Source organism: Lolium rigidum, chromosome 3 (assembly GCF_022539505.1).
Source record: "Lolium rigidum isolate FL_2022 chromosome 3, APGP_CSIRO_Lrig_0.1, whole genome shotgun sequence".
Taxonomy (NCBI): Eukaryota; Viridiplantae; Streptophyta; class Magnoliopsida; order Poales; family Poaceae; genus Lolium; species Lolium rigidum.
Genome location: NC_061510.1, coordinates 247,897,066 through 247,914,241, shown reverse-complemented (window position 1 = coordinate 247,914,241; position 17,176 = coordinate 247,897,066). Strand labels below are relative to the sequence as shown.

The 17,176-nt window shown below is 49.4% G+C and overlaps 2 protein-coding genes across 2 annotated transcripts; one reads left to right on the top strand and one right to left on the bottom strand.

Annotated features, from left to right (window-relative positions):
* The first annotated feature begins 232 nt into the window (after positions 1 to 232).
* LOC124699270 (oxoglutarate dehydrogenase inhibitor-like) lies at positions 233 to 1,421 on the top strand. Its single transcript, XM_047231597.1, has 4 exons — positions 233 to 587; positions 708 to 775; positions 869 to 1,079; positions 1,189 to 1,421. The coding sequence occupies exons 1-4, from the start codon at positions 344 to 346 to the stop codon at positions 1,320 to 1,322; spliced, it is 657 nt and encodes a 218-aa protein (XP_047087553.1). The 5' UTR covers positions 233 to 343; the 3' UTR covers positions 1,323 to 1,421.
* A 14,438-nt stretch (positions 1,422 to 15,859) lies between these two features.
* LOC124699269 (40S ribosomal protein S16-like) lies at positions 15,860 to 16,532 on the bottom strand. The gene has a single exon (XM_047231596.1). The coding sequence runs from the start codon at positions 16,519 to 16,521 to the stop codon at positions 16,075 to 16,077; it is 447 nt and encodes a 148-aa protein (XP_047087552.1). The 5' UTR covers positions 16,522 to 16,532; the 3' UTR covers positions 15,860 to 16,074.
* Positions 16,533 to 17,176: the final 644 nt, after the last annotated feature.

Genomic DNA, 17,176 nt, shown 5'->3' with positions numbered 1-17,176 from the left:
TCATGGCCACTTGTTGCATGAATAAACAACACACGTATGGAAGAAATTTCTTGCTCAACGCCACGAAAATTGTAACAAAAAATATTTTGTTAGTTTTCTTTCAATGCTTGCACATCAAAGATTTACGACGAGTAGGATTTTCGGCTGCGAGGAAGAGATAGAAGAAAACAGAACAAGTTAACCACAGCCACAGAGAAGAGCGAGGGAGGTTTGGGCAGGATGCACCTACCCATCCATCGCAATCAGGATCCTTCTATCTCCTCCAGTGATGATCGTCCCACTCTCTGCCTGAGCAACACACGAATTTTATCCATCCATCCCTGACTGCTGCTGCTCGTCGCAAATGGAAGCGGCAGCCGCTACCTCTTCCCCCTTGCTGTCGCTCTCTGGCGCAAGGAGGTCGCCGACCCTTCTCCGCTGCTCCCCGGCGTCAGCTAGGCCTCCTCCCTACCGATGTAGCTACTACACCGGCGCAGAGCGGCAGCTAGTCTACCTCGCCAGAACAAGCAGCAGGGGCTTGTCTTTGAGGTGCTCCGCCGCCGCCGCCGGCAGCACGTCGACGGAAGGATGGCTTCTCGAGCCCGCAGGTTTGCCAGCCCAGTCTCTCAGTTTCTTTCTTTAGAGTTTAGACGCGAATGAACCGATATGCCTGCTCGCATTCAAGTGTTTCATTTGGCTACAGCAGTTGACTTTGATTAAATTTTCAGGTGACGGCGACTGGAAACACATCGGCTACCGCGTCGAGCGCCGCGGTCCGATCGAGATCACCTCTTCTGTACGTGCTCTCGCCACAAACGCCGTCCTCAGCAGAGAAACCATTGTCGATGTTGTTTACCGCTGACAATGTGATGGCTCCCTATCTTCCCAGGACGTGGTGACCGTGGGCAGGGTTCCAGAGAGCGCTGACATCGTCATCCCCGTCGCGACAGTTTCCGGCGTGCACGCTCGGCTGGAGAAGAAGAAAGATGGTAGCCTAGTGGTGACAGACATGAACAGCACCAACGGCACCTACATCAACGAGAGGAAGCTGGTGCCAGGGTTCCCCGTGGCCGTCAACTCCGGGAGCCTCCTAATCTTCGGTGCCTACTAACCTCAGTTCACGTATCCCTCCAGATCACATAGGAGTACTAGCATTCTTTGACTTCTAGGTGGTCTTGCTTGATCGATGCTTTGTTGTGTCTCACACAGGTGACATTCACCTAGCAATGTTTCGTGCGAGAAAGGCGCTATTCCAAGTACCTGCCGCAGACGAGACAGTGGAAGATAACGAGCAGGAAGTCAACAATGAGGTACTAGCAAGCGTAACTGAAGAAACAAGCTAAGCTACCCTACATCCCAAATATGGGAGGAAGATGTATATCTGTAGCTAGAAAGGAGAAAACTTGATGTCCCGAATAAAAGGTAACTGAGGCATTGCAAAACTGTATTGTACTTGTAGAGGTAAAGCATATTCATCAGGCTTTGCTAAGTCACAAACGCGAGACAAATCCAAAACCTGACCATCCCAGACATCTTCTTTTTTAGTGCACTGACTGAGTTCATATTCTGCATGAAGATCCAATGCCAGAATAGGACACCAAAGCAGAAGCTCGTTGTCTAATGAGCAAAGTTTCCTTCCAAAGAAATGCCAAGCGCAATACAAAAAAGCAAGGCTGTATGGTCTAAATGTTTGACGAAATAAACATATTTCTTCTATTCCATGGCTCCTATCCCATGCTCAAAAAAGACGATGCCTAGCAGTTTGTCCCAGAAACTAGCGCAACACATCATCACCTCATACACTAAGATGTCAACTGCAGTAGCCCAAGAATTGCCAAAGAGACCCAACAAAATACTGCGGTGCTAAACTAATCTAGGTATAACTGCTTTAGTGAAAGCAACACGAAAGGATAAGAATCAAGTTGCAATGAACCAGCAAAGCTGGGAAAGGCAGCAGAATGTTATGTTAATCACGATCACCTTCTGTAGACAGATCATATAACCATGCAGGAGCTCTCACATGATCACCAGTCAACAGGAGAAAGAAGAGGGCGTAAATAATGAGTCGACTATACATCTAAGCACACGGGTACAACAATACATACAGCAGGAAAACAGGTTGATGTCCCAAATAAAAGGTAAGCACTGCAAAATTGTATTGTACTTGTAGAGCAAGCATATTCATCAGGTTTTGCTCAAGTCACAAATGCAAAACAAAACAAAAACTTGACTATCCCACTAGTAGGAAAAGCCTCATCAGTAGCGCACGAAAATTTGATTCTGTGGCGCACGGGTGGTGCGCCACAGAAACGTCGCCACAAAAATAAGCTTTCTGTGGCGCACCTGGTCGTGCGCCACAGAAATAAGGTTTCTGTGGCGCACCGGGCCAGGTGCGCCACAGAAATAAGTAGTTCTGTGGCGCATGTGATGTAGCTGCGCCACAGAAACAGGTGCGCCACAGAATTATTTTTTGGTGCGCCACAGAACTATGTACAGGTATACTCGATTTTGTGCTCCCTGGTGTATTATACAGGTTTTATACTGGTTTTATACACCGTATACAGGTTATATACTGATATAATATAGACAGATATAATATGGACATACATAATCATCACATCATCATCACATTACTTAGAGCCCGATCGAGTTATACATATAGCTCCATACAACTCATAATCCATGCAAATTAAGAAAGTTCTCATCATCTCTAGATACAAACGAAGTGACACCGGCCGCCGCCTACACTAGGATGAAATAGAGTACCGCCGCGACGATGGTGAGCAAGAGCGAGAGCACAAGGAAGGTCTTCATCTTGCTCTTGTTCGCTTGGTGCGCCCTCCACTTGGCAACCGCCTCGTGTCTAGTCGGGTACCCTTTGTAGCAGCTTGCCGCTGAACTTGTGCACCTGTTTCTTGCACTCCTCCCACTCCTCGTACACTCCCGGAACCCTCCTCGAACACGACGTAGTACGTCATCTCTATGGACACAAGGAATATTAGTATATAACGCAATGGAAAGAGTTAGAGGGTTCACATGCATACATATTCACAAGAATTAAAGCAAGGAAATAATAATAAACCTAAAAGAAATATAGCATCGGTATCACATAAGTAATATGGTTCAACGATAACGACTACAATAGTAACTGAAGTCCAACAACGACGACCACCGTTTCGAGCAAATTAAGCAAGTTTAGTTTACAATACGGTGCAAATTGTCTATCGATTCAAAGTAATGCTAGGCACACTGGCCTCGGTCAACGAGACGTCTTCTTGAGCGGCTCCGGGAACGGCTTGTACAAGTCCTTCGTCGTCCACGTCCTTCCATCACCCCGCTTATGTAGGCGTTCTTCGATATCCCTCTTAGGCAACGCTCTGGCTACGTGTAAGAGCCCCGATCCGTTGGATACATCTTGTAAGATAATTTCCGAGAGCTTTACTTGGATGCGATGGAAGTCTTCTCTAAGATCATCATCACTGATTTCCCTCGACATTTTAATGGGGTCTCTCTTACTAGGTGGCGGAGACATCATCTCTCGCATCCTCAACAAACCCTTTAAGGTGATGGAGGACATAGAAGGCCTCCTTAATGCTGGCTGCTTGATACAAGGGAAGTTGATCACGTGCTTGAACCCGATCTTTTTAGTGTCCGGCCTGATATATTGCCCATTCTTGTCGAAGGTGCCTCCACTTTTGGAGTAGCCAAGGATAGCCTCATCGAGAACACCCCTTATTCTCGTGTAGTCTTTCTTCGTCGTCGTACTCGACGAGTCGAAATACTCGGGCTAGTGACCACTTTGGATCTAGGATGATGAGTGTGCAGTATTTGTCCCCGCTCAACACATGCAATTGAAATGGAATGTTGGAAATGATCGGCAATGGAAGAAATATATAAGAAAGCATAAGTTACGACGGCCGTGAGCGGATGTGTACTTACTCGGGAAAGACGAGCGAGTAAGAATGGTGTTGCTCTCTTTGTGCATGAGCATGAAGTTCGGAGGTACCGCACCGCCTTGGTCCGTGTCCTTGAGCCGTCCCGGAGCTGGCTATCGCGCATGTAGTAGGGATCCGCTACCGCGATGTGGCGGGGTCTCTCTCTCGTTGATCTTCATCTGAAGATTGATCGCGTATAGGCGGACCAAGTTATAGTCGAGCCGTTTCGAGTGAAATAGATTGAAGACGTCCTTGAACGCTATGAAGAAGATATCCGCGGGGTCTTCATTGACGAAGTTCTGGTTGGACGGCACCTTGACCAAGAACACCGGGTAATTTGGATCCTTTTCTTTAAGAAGGACGCTCTCTTGATAATGAATAGAGTGCTGCAAAGGGAGCATTTGTCCACTTGCGAGGTGTTCCATGTCCGGAGGCGATATAGGTTTACCAGCTTCATGACACCGGGGCAAGCCATCCGGTGTAGGTGGTACCATGTCGTCGGCCCGGATCCTCTTAGGAGCAGGCTGGCTCGAAGATGCGCCCTTCTTGGCTCCTCTCTTCCTTCCCTTCTTCACTTGACCTACTCGGGGGTGCTTGTGGTGCCGATGGTGGTGCTTCGGGTGCTGGTGGTGCTTCCGAGGTTGCCGGGGTTGATTTGGGTGGATCCCCGATGATCGTCTTACGCAGCGTGTTAGGGCTGAAAACGGTAGCGAGGCTTGACTTGAGCTGGATTGCCAGCCTACGGAGGAGTGTCTTGAGAAAGACCCGTGAAGACCGAGGCGCCGCTTCGTGACCGTAGGGGGACGACTAAGTTGATCGCCGTGTGTGCGGAAGGCTTGTTCATCCATAGGAGGCATGTACATATCTTGGCTGCAGCGCCGTTGTTGATGTAGGCATCGATGTCATCATCATCATCTACATCGTTGCCATCAAGTGGCGCCATGTCCCGGACCTTAGGTGGTGGCGGTTGCGATGCCGCCGCTTGGCGTACCGTGCGTCTAGTAGACGGTCGTTGCGGTAGCGCTCCCAACAACCGTTTGTGGCGTCCGGTGGTGACGGCGATCGTCGGTTCCTTCCGGGTGGCGGCGGCGACCGTCGGTTCCTTCGGGGTAGTGGGGCGGCGACCGCCGTTTCCTTAAGGGTGTCGTCGGCGTTGGCGATCTTGGGCCGGATGATAGGGGAGGTGGCGCCGGTGCTTCTCTTACAACTCGGAAGACCCCCCCCGCACGAATCCGGTTCTTCGGCCATTTCATAAGCCATGAGGTGCAATCCCCAAGGGGCAAAACGTCGCCTTCTTCTCGTGCCCGGAGGTTGAAAGGGGGGATGGCGTAGCGGTACTCCGGCACTACCATTACCAACTTGACCTTCGCCACGTCTTCCGTCAATGTAGCGCCGTGCATAACGCGGGAAGCCATGACATAGCCGCTAGCAACTTCCACCAACTTGCCGCCGGGCTCCACCGTTTGCGTAAGTATGCATTGTTCATCCCGAGTCGTGGGCGCCATGTTGGGCATCGTGAGATGGCAGATCACGAAAGGCATATATAGTTAAAGAAGATGACGCGAAGGAGTAACTAATGAGTTTACCTCCTTGATGGCGTCGATCTCGGCTACTTTCGATACAAGGGCGGCGGTTGGGGGCGTCGATGCGACCGCTTGGAGCTGCGGCGGCGGTTGGAGCCGCGGCGGCGTTCGGTGGAGCCCCGACGCCGGCGTCGGGTGGAGCGGCACCGTCGGCGACACGTGGAAGCTTGAGTTGCTGCCGCTAATGCCGGGCACATGTATCGGCCCCACTTGACCTCCCGCATTCCAAGCAGCCTAACCCCTCCATCAACCCAGGGGGATGATCTGCCGGATCTTCTCGTCCAATAACTTGTTCATCATCTCCGTGTTCTCCACAGCTTTTCGGCCACCAGCTTCTCTAGTGACTCCACCTTCTTCTTCAGCTCCCGAACCTCGGATTTATCCTTAGCCGATGACCTCCTCTCCAGCCTTTCTCGTCTTGGCATCCGATCCGTAGTACTCGGATAGCTTCATACTTGTGCCAAAGCCGGACACACGGCCACCCGACGTCGGTGGCTTGTCCGGCTCCCTCTCCTTGTACTTGTTCATCGCCCGTTGAAAGGCGTGTCCCACGGTTCCGTCGACCCCGGGACGACGGGCCAGCCTTCGTCAACTCTTCATCCTTTAGACAAAGGAACTTAAGGTTAGCCCATTTGGCTTCATTGCCTAATAAGATGAGCGAAATAATATAGAACTATCCTTACCAGGTACTTCTCGAAATCCCTCACGTCTTCGTGATCCGTAATAAATTCCCCCGTCTTCCGGCCTAAGTAGTAGCGGGACCGGACAAAGTTCCTAGCCTCGTTCATCCCGGATTTTGTGCCGGGGGTTTTCTTTCCCCGTACGTACCATCTCGGCATCCTCCTTGTCCCAAGTGGGCTGTTTTCCTCGGTAACCGCCGCTTCCGCAATGGTGGGTCCCTAAGTTCAAATCCCGCATTTTCTTCCCCCGGGCGGTCCATTTTTTAACAGCGTCACTCCGTAAGTAAGACTTGAATGCATTAAAGTCTTCTAAGGAGAGCGACGGGTCTTTGCTACTTATCCTCTCCCGAGCCTTTCACCGGCCTCGATCTTTCCCTTCAGCCGGTTCTTCCAGCTGCTCAAGGCGGTGCTCATCTTCGTGAGAGCTAAAGAGTCCACCTTCTTATTTAACGGCTCCGGGAACGTGTATCGTTGGTGAAGCTTCGGGAGGAGGGATTGGGCGATAGCCTCGTTCTCCTTGCTTCGAGGTCCCGAGTTAGGATCGGCACGGTTTCACGGACGATGCACCCTAGTTGCATGCCGTACCCTTTGGCAACCCACGAAGGCTCCAAGGGTAGGCCACTTTCGGAGACTACCGTGAAATGATCGGTGACGTTGGCGAGCACTTGCGGCCTCCGATCCCTCCTTGGCCTCCTCGCCGTCCTCTTCTTCTTACCCTCCTGAGGGTTGCCGCCGCTATCACCTTCCGTGCGGTTGGCCGCGTTCTCTTCACCGGCCGTCTCTTCACCGGTCTGGGCGGCGTCGTCCCAGGTATCGTCATCGTCGCCGGTGTCGGCGGCGGCCCCCCGGCCCTCTCCTCGGAGGCAGTGTCCCGGCCCTCTCCCTCGGAGGCGGCGTCCCGGCCCTCTTCCTCATCGTCGGGCGACTCGGCGGCGGCCTTCCGGGGCTGCTCGTAGCCCTCCCAGAAGTCCTTGTTGGCCTCTCTCGCTTCTTCGTTCTGGCTCCTGGGCTTAGAAGTGTTGCCCGACATGTTTATTTGCACTTCATTAAAAAGAGGCAACAAGTTAGTACAAAAGTCAACCAGAAAATTCGGCATGACTTTTGCTAATTTTTCTACGTAGGAGTGCCCATTTCTCAACCGAAACGGAAGTTAATCAACGCTTCGGGAGAAATGGGCAACTCAATGAAATCCCCGCAAAACCCGGAGCCCACATTCATCACCATATTCACAGATTCTAACCATGTTCATCATCATACAAAATTGTATCCAAATACTACTACATCAAAACCTGGAGCATCAAAAACCTGAAGCATCAAAACCTAGAGCATCTACAACAAAACCTGGAGCATCAAAAACCTGAAGCATCAAAACCTGGAGCATCTACAACAAAACCTGGAGCATCAAAAACCTGAAGCATCAAAACCTGGAGCTACAACTACATCAAAATCTGAAGCATCAAAACCTGAAGAATACAACTACATCAAAACCTGGAGCATCAAAACCTGGAGCATTACACTTATACTTACGGTAGCACTAACCACTTATACTTACAGTAGCACTAACCAAAATCCTAGCTAGCGAGTAGCAATCAAGAACATCAACATATAAAATTCCGAGAGATAATTAAATAGCAGAAGCTTGAGCATCATATGGAAATGCTAGTGACTACAAATGAAAATGCTATTACTCATAAATATTCCCCAAAATGAAATGCTAGTGACTTCAAATGAAAATGAAAATGCTTGAACATCAACCATCTATGCATTCTCATCTTGCAACCAGGGAGCATGAGCATGATCATTTCATAAAATTCAAACAAGTAGCATTTTCTAAACCTCGCCAACAAATCCTAGCATCAATTCAAAATCAACTAGGCAGGTAGCATTTCATTTTATTAAAAAACCTATCGCATTGTATTGAAAAACCTACTGCATTGTTCATTTTATTGAACCATTAGCTATACTGCAAGCAATGAATTAAAAAAACAGCAAGCAATGAATTAAAAATAATTGCAAGAACTTTATTAGCTTTAGTGCAAGCAATGAATTAAAAAAAACATTAACCAATGAATTAAAAAATAGCAAGCAATAAATGAAATAGCATTTGACTGCATCATTTGCATTTACATTTTTTATAAATTCAAAGAGAATTATACCAATAGCTAATCAAATTTTAGTAGATAATTACTTAAATTTAAAAAGGCAGTATAGAGCAAGCCAACCAGTAGCTACTGCCAACATTTGAACATTGTCAAAATTCTTATCATCTGTCTAAATCAAAATTCATACTGACCATCAATTTTCTATTTGACTAACACATCAAAATTCATAAACTGAATGTCCACACAAGCTACAGCAGCACTACACCAAAATTCATACTGACCATCAAAATTCTATTTGACTATATGTATATGCAACATTGTCAATTGCTCAATCAAAATTAACTACATCACCAGCAAGAAGTTAAGCAAATTGAGAACCAAATTGAGAGGCATAGGGGAGAGGGAGGGAGGCATAGGGGAGAGGGAGGGGCCGGCGCACAGGGGAGAGGGAGGGAGGCACCGGGGAGAGGGAGGGATCTCACCGACGGCGGCGCTAGGCGGTGATGGCGAGCGCAGCGATGGTCCTCCTCCTCCTCCTCGCTGCCGCGGCGCGGGCGGGGTGGTCCTCCTCCTCCTCGCTCGCGGCGTGGGCGGGGTGGTCCTCCTCCTCCTCCTCTTCCTCCTGCTCGGTGGTGCTAGGCGGCGGTGGCGAGTGCTAGGCGGCGGTGGAAGCTAGGGTTCGTCACGCGGATACGAATGGGGAAGAGAGAGATGGGGGAAGAGCGAACCGCTCATTTCACCAAGTCAGTAAATTCTGTGGCGCACCTAGTTGTGCATGCGCCATAGAATTCCTTAATCCGTGGCGCACCAAGCGGGACATGCGCCACAGAATTAAGGAATTCTATGGCGCATGCGTACTAGGTGCGCCACGAATTTACCGACTTAGTAAACAAACCGGGCTAATGTTGTGTTCGTCGTAAACACAAGCATTAGCCCGATGGTTAAGCCCATCGGTAGGCTTGGGTAACCCAGGTTCGAACCCTGGTTGCCCCTACTTTTTTCCCTTTTTAAAAATGTTTTTGTTACATTTTCAAGAAACAACACAACATTTAATAATAATTACTAGAGATTTTCAATTACAAATTACTTGTCTCACACACACATGTTCTTGTCTCTCTCACACACACATGCATGTACTTGTCACACACACATACACCAAAAAAAGATCTTCTTCGTCCCGGCTCCGAGCTCTAGCGTCTCTTCGCAATCTTCTTGCCCTTTCGGTTGTTGGCGGTTGAATACTTTATGCCGGCCACCTTGAGATTTCTTCGCGTGAATGGACAACCTTTAGAGGGTAGGGAGGTCTTCCTTCTTACTTTACTAGTAGTAGGCATGTCGAAGTGTCTGTCGAATTCCTCCTCCATCTTCGGGTCACCGTTCTTGTCCAAGTCTTCCTCGTTGGCGTCTCCTTGCATTCCTATGATGCTCCTCTTGCCCCTCCTCACGACAACACGGCTAGGCCTCGACGGATCGGTGATGAAGAAGCATTGGTCAACTTGGCTACCGAGTACCCATGGCTCATTTTTCGCGGATGCGTTCTTCGATTTTGCATCGGGTATAACCATGGTTGTGAAATATCGGCCTTCTTTTCGACCTTCTTGGCCCATCTCACACGAAACATTGGCACCGTCTCTCCACAGTAATTGAGCTCCCATATCTCCTCGATCCTTCCAAAAAATCTTTCCTTGACATTAGTCTCGTCATCGGCGTATGACAAAGCATAGTTACTCCCGAGTTTTGATTTTCACTATTTATGTCCTTTTCCTCGGTGTAGAATCAGTAACCGTTGATGTCGTACCCCGATAGGTCCTTACGTTATGCGCGGGTCCCCGTGATAAGGTGTATATGAGTTTTTCATCTTCGGTAGAAGGCGTATTTCTCCGTGCTTCAACCAGATTGAGTTTGCTTGAACCAACGCGTGAAGCTGGAGTTGTGCTTTTTGGTTACGTCTCCCATCTTCCTCGGCCGGCCCATATCGATGTAATTCTGCTCGACCATGCTTTTGTGCTCTTGCACGAAAGGTTCGGTCGGTTTTAAGTGTTGTAGCGCGACCCGGTGAGCCCCGTCAAAGTCGTCGCGTCGATTTTCAATGCCGACATGGACTGAGCGGTAGCCCTCGCGGTGACCGACTCCGGCCGAGCCTCCCGAGGTGCGTCCCGGGGGTAGACCAACATGATCCTCGTCGTCCTCGGTGCTTAGATAATTCCGGCGAAGGAGATGCACTCGTAGGTTAGAAACCCCTTGGCCATGCTTGCGTCCGGACGGGCCCTATTGCGAACGTATCCTTTCATGACACCGTTCTGCCTTTCGAAAGACATCATGTTGTGGAGGGAAGTTGGGCCGAGCCGCTTGATGTCTTCAACGACATGGAGAAGGAGATGGACGCATATATCACAGAATGCGGGCGAGAAGTAAATCTCGAGCTCACATAGTATCACCACGATCTCATCCTGTAGCATCTTGAGCTGCCTCACGCCAATCGACTTCCCGGTGATAACGTCAAAAAAGTTGCATAGGCCAAACAGCGTATCACGGACGTGCTCGTCCATTATGCCTCGGATCGCAACGGGAAGTATCGGCGTCATTAGCACGTGGCAATCGTGAGACTTCATCCCGGTGAACCTCTTCTTCGCTACGTCCAGATATCTGCTTATATTCCCCGAGTAACCGTGAGGAACTTTCACTCCTAGGAGGCACCTGAAAACCTGCTCGAGCTCCTCCGGACTCGTTGTAAGCGTGCAGCGGGAAGCTGCACCGCGTTCTTCTTAGCCCTTTTACGGAGACGTTGAGTCCCTTCCGTCCGATCATCATCATCATCATCATCATCGTCGGTATCGGGGCTTGAAGATCTTTCCCGATGCCAAAATGTTTAAGATCGTATCTTGCTTTCGGTCCATCCTTGGACTTTTCTCGAGTTGCAAAGAGTGCCAAGCGGACTCTCGGTAACGTTCTTCGTAATGTGCATGACATCGAGGCTGTGGGGCGTGTGGAGGACCTTCCAAGTACTCCAAGTCGTGGAAAACAGACCTCGCTTTCCATACACCGAGCGGCGGCTCGGCTTCGGTCGCTTCTTTCCCGGCGCCGGGCACTCCTTCCAATTTTTCGAAGATCATTGATTTCCGCGCCGCTCCTCGGGCGTGGGGGTCCATCGGGCTCATCTTTACCATTGAACGGATCACCGCGTTTTCTCCACGGGTGATCCAAGCGAAGCCACCTTCGAGCACACGGGTAGACGGTTTTCGAGGACCCGGGATCCCTTGGTAGTTGTAGATGCGGGGTATCGTCCATGCACTTCACACGGCCGTTGAATCCGTGGCCCACCCGGGCGGATACATATGCGTAACCAGGATAGTCCGTGACCGTCGTGATCAACGCGGCTCTCATATCGAAATAAGTTCTAGTGTAGGCGTCCCACGTACGGGGTGGCGTCTTCCACAACGTGTCTAACTCCTCTTTCGGCAGCCCGAGATACAAATGCATGTCAACACCTGGTTGTTTCGGCCCCCGAATGAGAATACTCGAGTGTATGTACCTTTGCTTGGTGCACGACCACGGGGGTAGGTTGTAAGGCCATACAAACACAGGCCGGGTGCTATGTGTGCTACTCCGGTTGCCGAACGGATTGAGTCCATCGGTGCTCATACCCGACTCGATGTTCCTTGTGTCGCCCCCGAACCTAGGGAAGGCGATGTCCAATGTTTGCCACTGTCCAGCGTCTGAAGGGTGTGTCAGCATATATCCCATCTCCGGATCTTCTTCGGGCTTCTGCCTTTCCTCGTGCCATTGCATGAGCTTTGCTTCCTTAGGGTCCACGAAATACCGTTGCAGACGGGGAGTGATAGGAAAGTACCATACCACCTTTCGAGGTACCTTCTTGTTCCCAACCTTGTACCGTCCGTGGCCACACACCGGACATGTGGTTCTCGTCCTTGTACTCGCACCTATAAATCACACAATCATTAATGCAGGCGTGGTATTTTTCGTGCGGTAGGTCAAGGGGACACACGACTTTCTTGGCCTCCTCGGTACTACTTGGCAATGTGTTCCCCTCCGGGAGACGATCGTGCCGAATTTTAAGCTCTTGCTGAAGCCGGAATCGGTCCACTTGTTCTCGCGTCTTCATCTCGGCAGTAATCAAGCGTTACATGCAAGCGCGTATCCCGCGGACGACACCCGGGAAAGATCGGAGTCATCCCGTCTTTCTCCATTTGCGACAGACTTGGCTCTCTCTCTAGCCGCAACTCTATCGTTGCTCGTCTCCTGGAGGAGAAGATCTTGAACATGAGAGTCCCGCAAGGCCGAAATTAGCGGGGTCGCGCCGGAATCTTCTTCTTCATCATGATGATGTTCTCCGCCGGCATCTTCTTCTTCATGATGATCTTCTCCGTCGACTTCTTCTTCATGATGATAGTCCCCGTCGGCATGATGATAGTCTTCTTCATGATGATAGTCATCTCGCTCGACATGGTCTTCATGCGCACCATTTGATGGGGCCGGCCGCGCCTCGGTTGTCTTGCATGAAACCGCGCCTCGGCAGGTGCTCCTCTAGTTGTCCGGAATCGTGGTTGATCCGGCGCTCGAGTTTGCATGATCGACACGGACATCTTATCCGGCGCCTATTGTTCCGAATCATGTCCTCCTTCGCGTCTATCTTGTATCTAGAGATTCGAGCGGAACTCATCGAGAGGACCATGCTTGCCTGCAAATGGTATACATAGAACAGAAATTAGAACCGCACCAAATGCACACACATGCATGGGTCGTACCTCTCCTCAAGGTATTACATGGAGTGGAAAAATTCGGCATGACCTCTCCTCAAAGTAGGACATATGGGTAGTGCAAAACTTGCCGAAACGGAAATGAATCAACATTTCGGCAAACATCCATGCACCACACCGGCACACACACAAGCGCTTCACCCGCAACCAGCATCCATACACACGACGGCCACACAAGATCTACAAGCATATGCATGTCTCCTCCAAGCATATGTATGTCTCCTCCAACTACTCACCTTCTAGATTCGATACCGAGACGAGACCGCGATCGATGAGTTCGAGAGGAGGAGAGAGTATGGAGAGCCTTCTCCTCAACTCCAATTAAGTATCAACCAAAGTAAGTGCAATAAATACCCAAGCAAGTGAAAAGTGGAGTCAAAATGGTATGAGAGAGAAGGGGGCGAGCTAGATGGAGGAAGAAGAATGGCTTGTGTAGTGTGGTAGGTGGGAGGTTGCTCACTTTTGTAGATCCGGTTCGCTAGCTCCGTGGCGCACCAACCACGATGCGCCACGTGAATAGCTTATTTCACGTGGCGCACCTAGCGCGAGCGCGCCACGTAATAACTTATTTCCGTGGCGCACACAAAACAGCTGCGCCACGGAATACCTTATTTTGTGGCGCACTTTTGCCGTGCGCCACGGAGAAGTATTTACGTGGCGCACCGAGGTTTGTGCGCCATAGAAATTGTAAAACCAATGATTGGGGGTGACAGGGTGTGGGGCCCACCAAGTTTTTGTGGCGCACGGTTTAGTAGTGCGCCACAAAATTAAGCTATTTCTGTGGCGCAAAGAGCTTGGTGCGCCACAAAATAAGTTTCTGTGGCGCACTCAAAACGGTGCGCCACAGAACTAAGCTTCGCCTATAAGGGTTTTCCTACTAGTGTCCCATACTTCTTTTTTAAGTGCACTGTAATTTGCAGCTAATTGAGTTTATTATTCTGCATGAAGACCCAATGCCAGAATAGAACAGCAAAACAAAGGACCAATATAGAAGCTCTTTGTCTTTTATCCACAAGAAATGGCAGGCGCAATACAAAAACAAAAGGATGTATGGTCTAAATGCTTGACGAAATAAACATGTAACTTCAAAATATCAGCGCAACTTATTCTATTTCTGGGGCTCCTGCCACATGCTCAAAAAACGCTGCCTAGCAGTTTGTCCAATAAACTGCAACACATCATCCCCTCGTAAACTAAGATATCAACTGCAGTAGCATATGCCCAACAGTTGCCAAAGAGACGCAATGATATGCTGTGCAGCTAAGATAATCTAGGTACAACTGCTTTACTGAAAACAACAGCAATGGCACAAGCTGCAAAAAGTTGAAATGAACCACCAAACTAGGGTAAGGCAGTAATTTATTGTGGTAATCATCACCTTCTGTAGACAACCATAGAACCATGCAGGAGCTCTCACATGATTTGCCAGTTTAAAGAAGAAAGGGCCTCAATTATGAGTAGACTATTACCATCCAAGCAGCAAGGGTATAACAATACATACAGCAGGACTGTAAGTGAACAGTTGAAGAGGGAAGCGAACAGCCATAACTACTATGCTTTGTTTGGCAAAAAAAGGCTAATGTTTGGATTAGTGACAAATATTTGGAGATCACCTTCATTAGATGGATCATAGCACCATGCAGAAATCTCCCACGATTAACAGTGGACAGAAAGAAGATGGACTAAATTCTGACTCAACTATATCATTTAAGCGGCAAGGGAATAACAGTACATACAGATGGTAAACAAGTGATCACTGAGGGCTCCTTTGATTCAAAGGATACAAAAAGCATAGGAATAGGAAAGTTATAGGATTAGAATGGCATGTCTATTTGAATCCCATAGGAAGATGAAGTGTGTTTGATTGAAGCAAAGGAATTTTTCATGAGGTATGAGCTAATGTTTTTTTCCTATAGGAATTACACTACAAGATTTCCATAGGAATTTTTCCTATAGGATATATTCCTATGAATCAAACAACATGTATAGGAAATTTTCCCATAGGAACCAAATCCTACACAAATCCTATGCAAATCCTACACAAATCCTACGCAAATTTTTCATGAGGTATGAGCTAATGTTTTTTTCCTATAGGAATTACACTACAAGATTTCCATAGGAATTTTTCCTATAGGATATATTCCTATGAATCAAACAACATGTATAGGAAATTTTCCAATAGGAACCAAATCCTACACAAATCCTATGCAAATCCTATGAATCAAAGGAGCCCTGAAATGGGGAAGCTGAGAGCCATATCTCCTATGTTCAGTCTGGCAACAAAAAAGATTTGGAAATTGATTGGATTGTCGACAAATATCCGGGAATCATCTTCTGTAGAAGAATCATAGCACGGTGCTGGAGCTCTAGCATGATTACGAGTGGATGAAAGAAATAAAAGGAACTAAATTATGAGTCGACTATACCATCCAAGCAGCGAATGTAAAACAATACATACAACTGGGTAACAAGTGATCACTCAAAGAGGGAAGCTAACTGCTACGTTTCGTTTGGAAACAAAGAACAATTGGCAATTGTTTGGATTGTTGACAAATATTTGGCTTGGCAAGGTACCATTTGGCATAGTGAAATGGGGAAATACAGAAAGTAATATCGCTAGTCTAGCATATAGTTGGATAATTGCTCAACCTCAAATGCAAAATGAAGCAGCCAGTGATCAGGACAAGAAATGAAACTAAACCTACTCTTTCCACGACGAAACAGACAGATCATTCAACTAGTTATAATTAAGCACAAACATGCCGAGACAATGAAGGAAACTTAACAGGACAGTCAGTCTCATCATTAACATGATTTTCAAATACTAAAATAATCCCGCGCCAACTAGGCACAAAGCAAAACGATATTGCATAGACAACTCACGAGTCTTAGAGAACATCACATATCCTATTCATTGTTGTCCAAAAGATGAGAAACTACATGGGCTAAACTGCTCGATAGTAGATAGATAGGCAGTCGAGGATTGCACCAACGGCGCCACCATACCAAAAAAAAAATCAACGGTACGACTTCTGGAACCTCGAGCGGGCTCCGCGGCCCCCGAACTTCTTGGGCTCGCAGCGGCGCGGGTCGGCGACGAGGAGGGTGCGGTCGTAGCGCGCGAAGATGTCCTTGACCTCCTTCTTTGTGGCCTCGTCGACGTACTTCTGGCAGTAGGCGACGAGCGACTTGGCGATGGCCTGGCGGATGGAGTAGATCTGGCTGGTGTGGCCGCCGCCGCGGACGCGGATCCGCATGTCGATCTCCTTGAAGCGGGACCTGCCGGCGAGCAGGATGGGCTCGAAGGCCTTGAGCCGGAGCATCTCCGGGCGGATGAGCTCGATGGGCACGCCGTCGACCTTGATCAGCCCGCGGCCCGGCTTGCAGTAGGCCACGGCGACCGCGGTCTTCTTCCGGCCGAAGCACTGCACGGTGCCCGGGGCCGGGCGGGAGAGGACCGACATGGCTCCTCCGGCGGCTTGGTTGCGGGGAGCGCGGCGGCGCGGCGGCGGCGGGTGAGGGTTTTGGGCGGCGGCGAAGAGGAGGATGGAATGGACGAGAGAGCGGTTATATGGCCTGGAGGTGTTAGGGTTTTGGCCTGGCTGATTAATTGGGTCTCTAATGGGCCGAAACTGATGAATTGGGCTTCTGATAGGCCTTCAACTGGATTGGCTGTGGGTTCTCGAAGTCGGATGATAAGAGGACGTGGTGGGAGGAGGAGGGAGCTAGGGTTTCGACCCGAACACTACTTGATCTTATCCGAGCGAGCCCGCCTGGCGGCACCGCGGCGGCGGCCGGAGTCGCTTCTCCCCTCAGCCGCGCCGCCACCGCTGTCCTCCCAAGGGCCTGCGGGAAGGTGGCGCGCTCTGTTGGAGGGGAGGGTGGCGGCGGTGCCGTCCGCGGCAGCCACCGGCGGCGAGCGATGACGACTGCCCGCGGTCGGAGCGCGCGCGCGATGTTGGCCGCGCGGGCTCACCCAATCAATAACACCGATCTCCGGCTTTTTTTTTCGTTTCTCTTTCGACATCATTGTTTTGTTGTTTCTAGATTCAGAAACTTCTCGTTTTTTTCTCTTTTGGGTCGATATTATTTGCTTTCTATCGTTTTCGTGAGGAATTG

Excerpts from the sequence above, each read along its gene's own strand:
- LOC124699270 (XM_047231597.1), top strand. The coding sequence starts at position 344 with ATGGAAGCGGCAGCCGCTACCTCTTCCCCCTTGCTGTCGCTCTCTGGC. Across the intron at positions 588-707 it reads ATGGCTTCTCGAGCCCGCAG|GTGACGGCGACTGGAAACAC; the intron begins GTTTGCCAGCCC and ends TTAAATTTTCAG. Across the intron at positions 1,080-1,188 it reads CGGGAGCCTCCTAATCTTCG|GTGACATTCACCTAGCAATG; the intron begins GTGCCTACTAAC and ends TGTCTCACACAG.
- LOC124699269 (XM_047231596.1), bottom strand. The coding sequence starts at position 16,521 with ATGTCGGTCCTCTCCCGCCCGGCCCCGGGCACCGTGCAGTGCTTCGGC.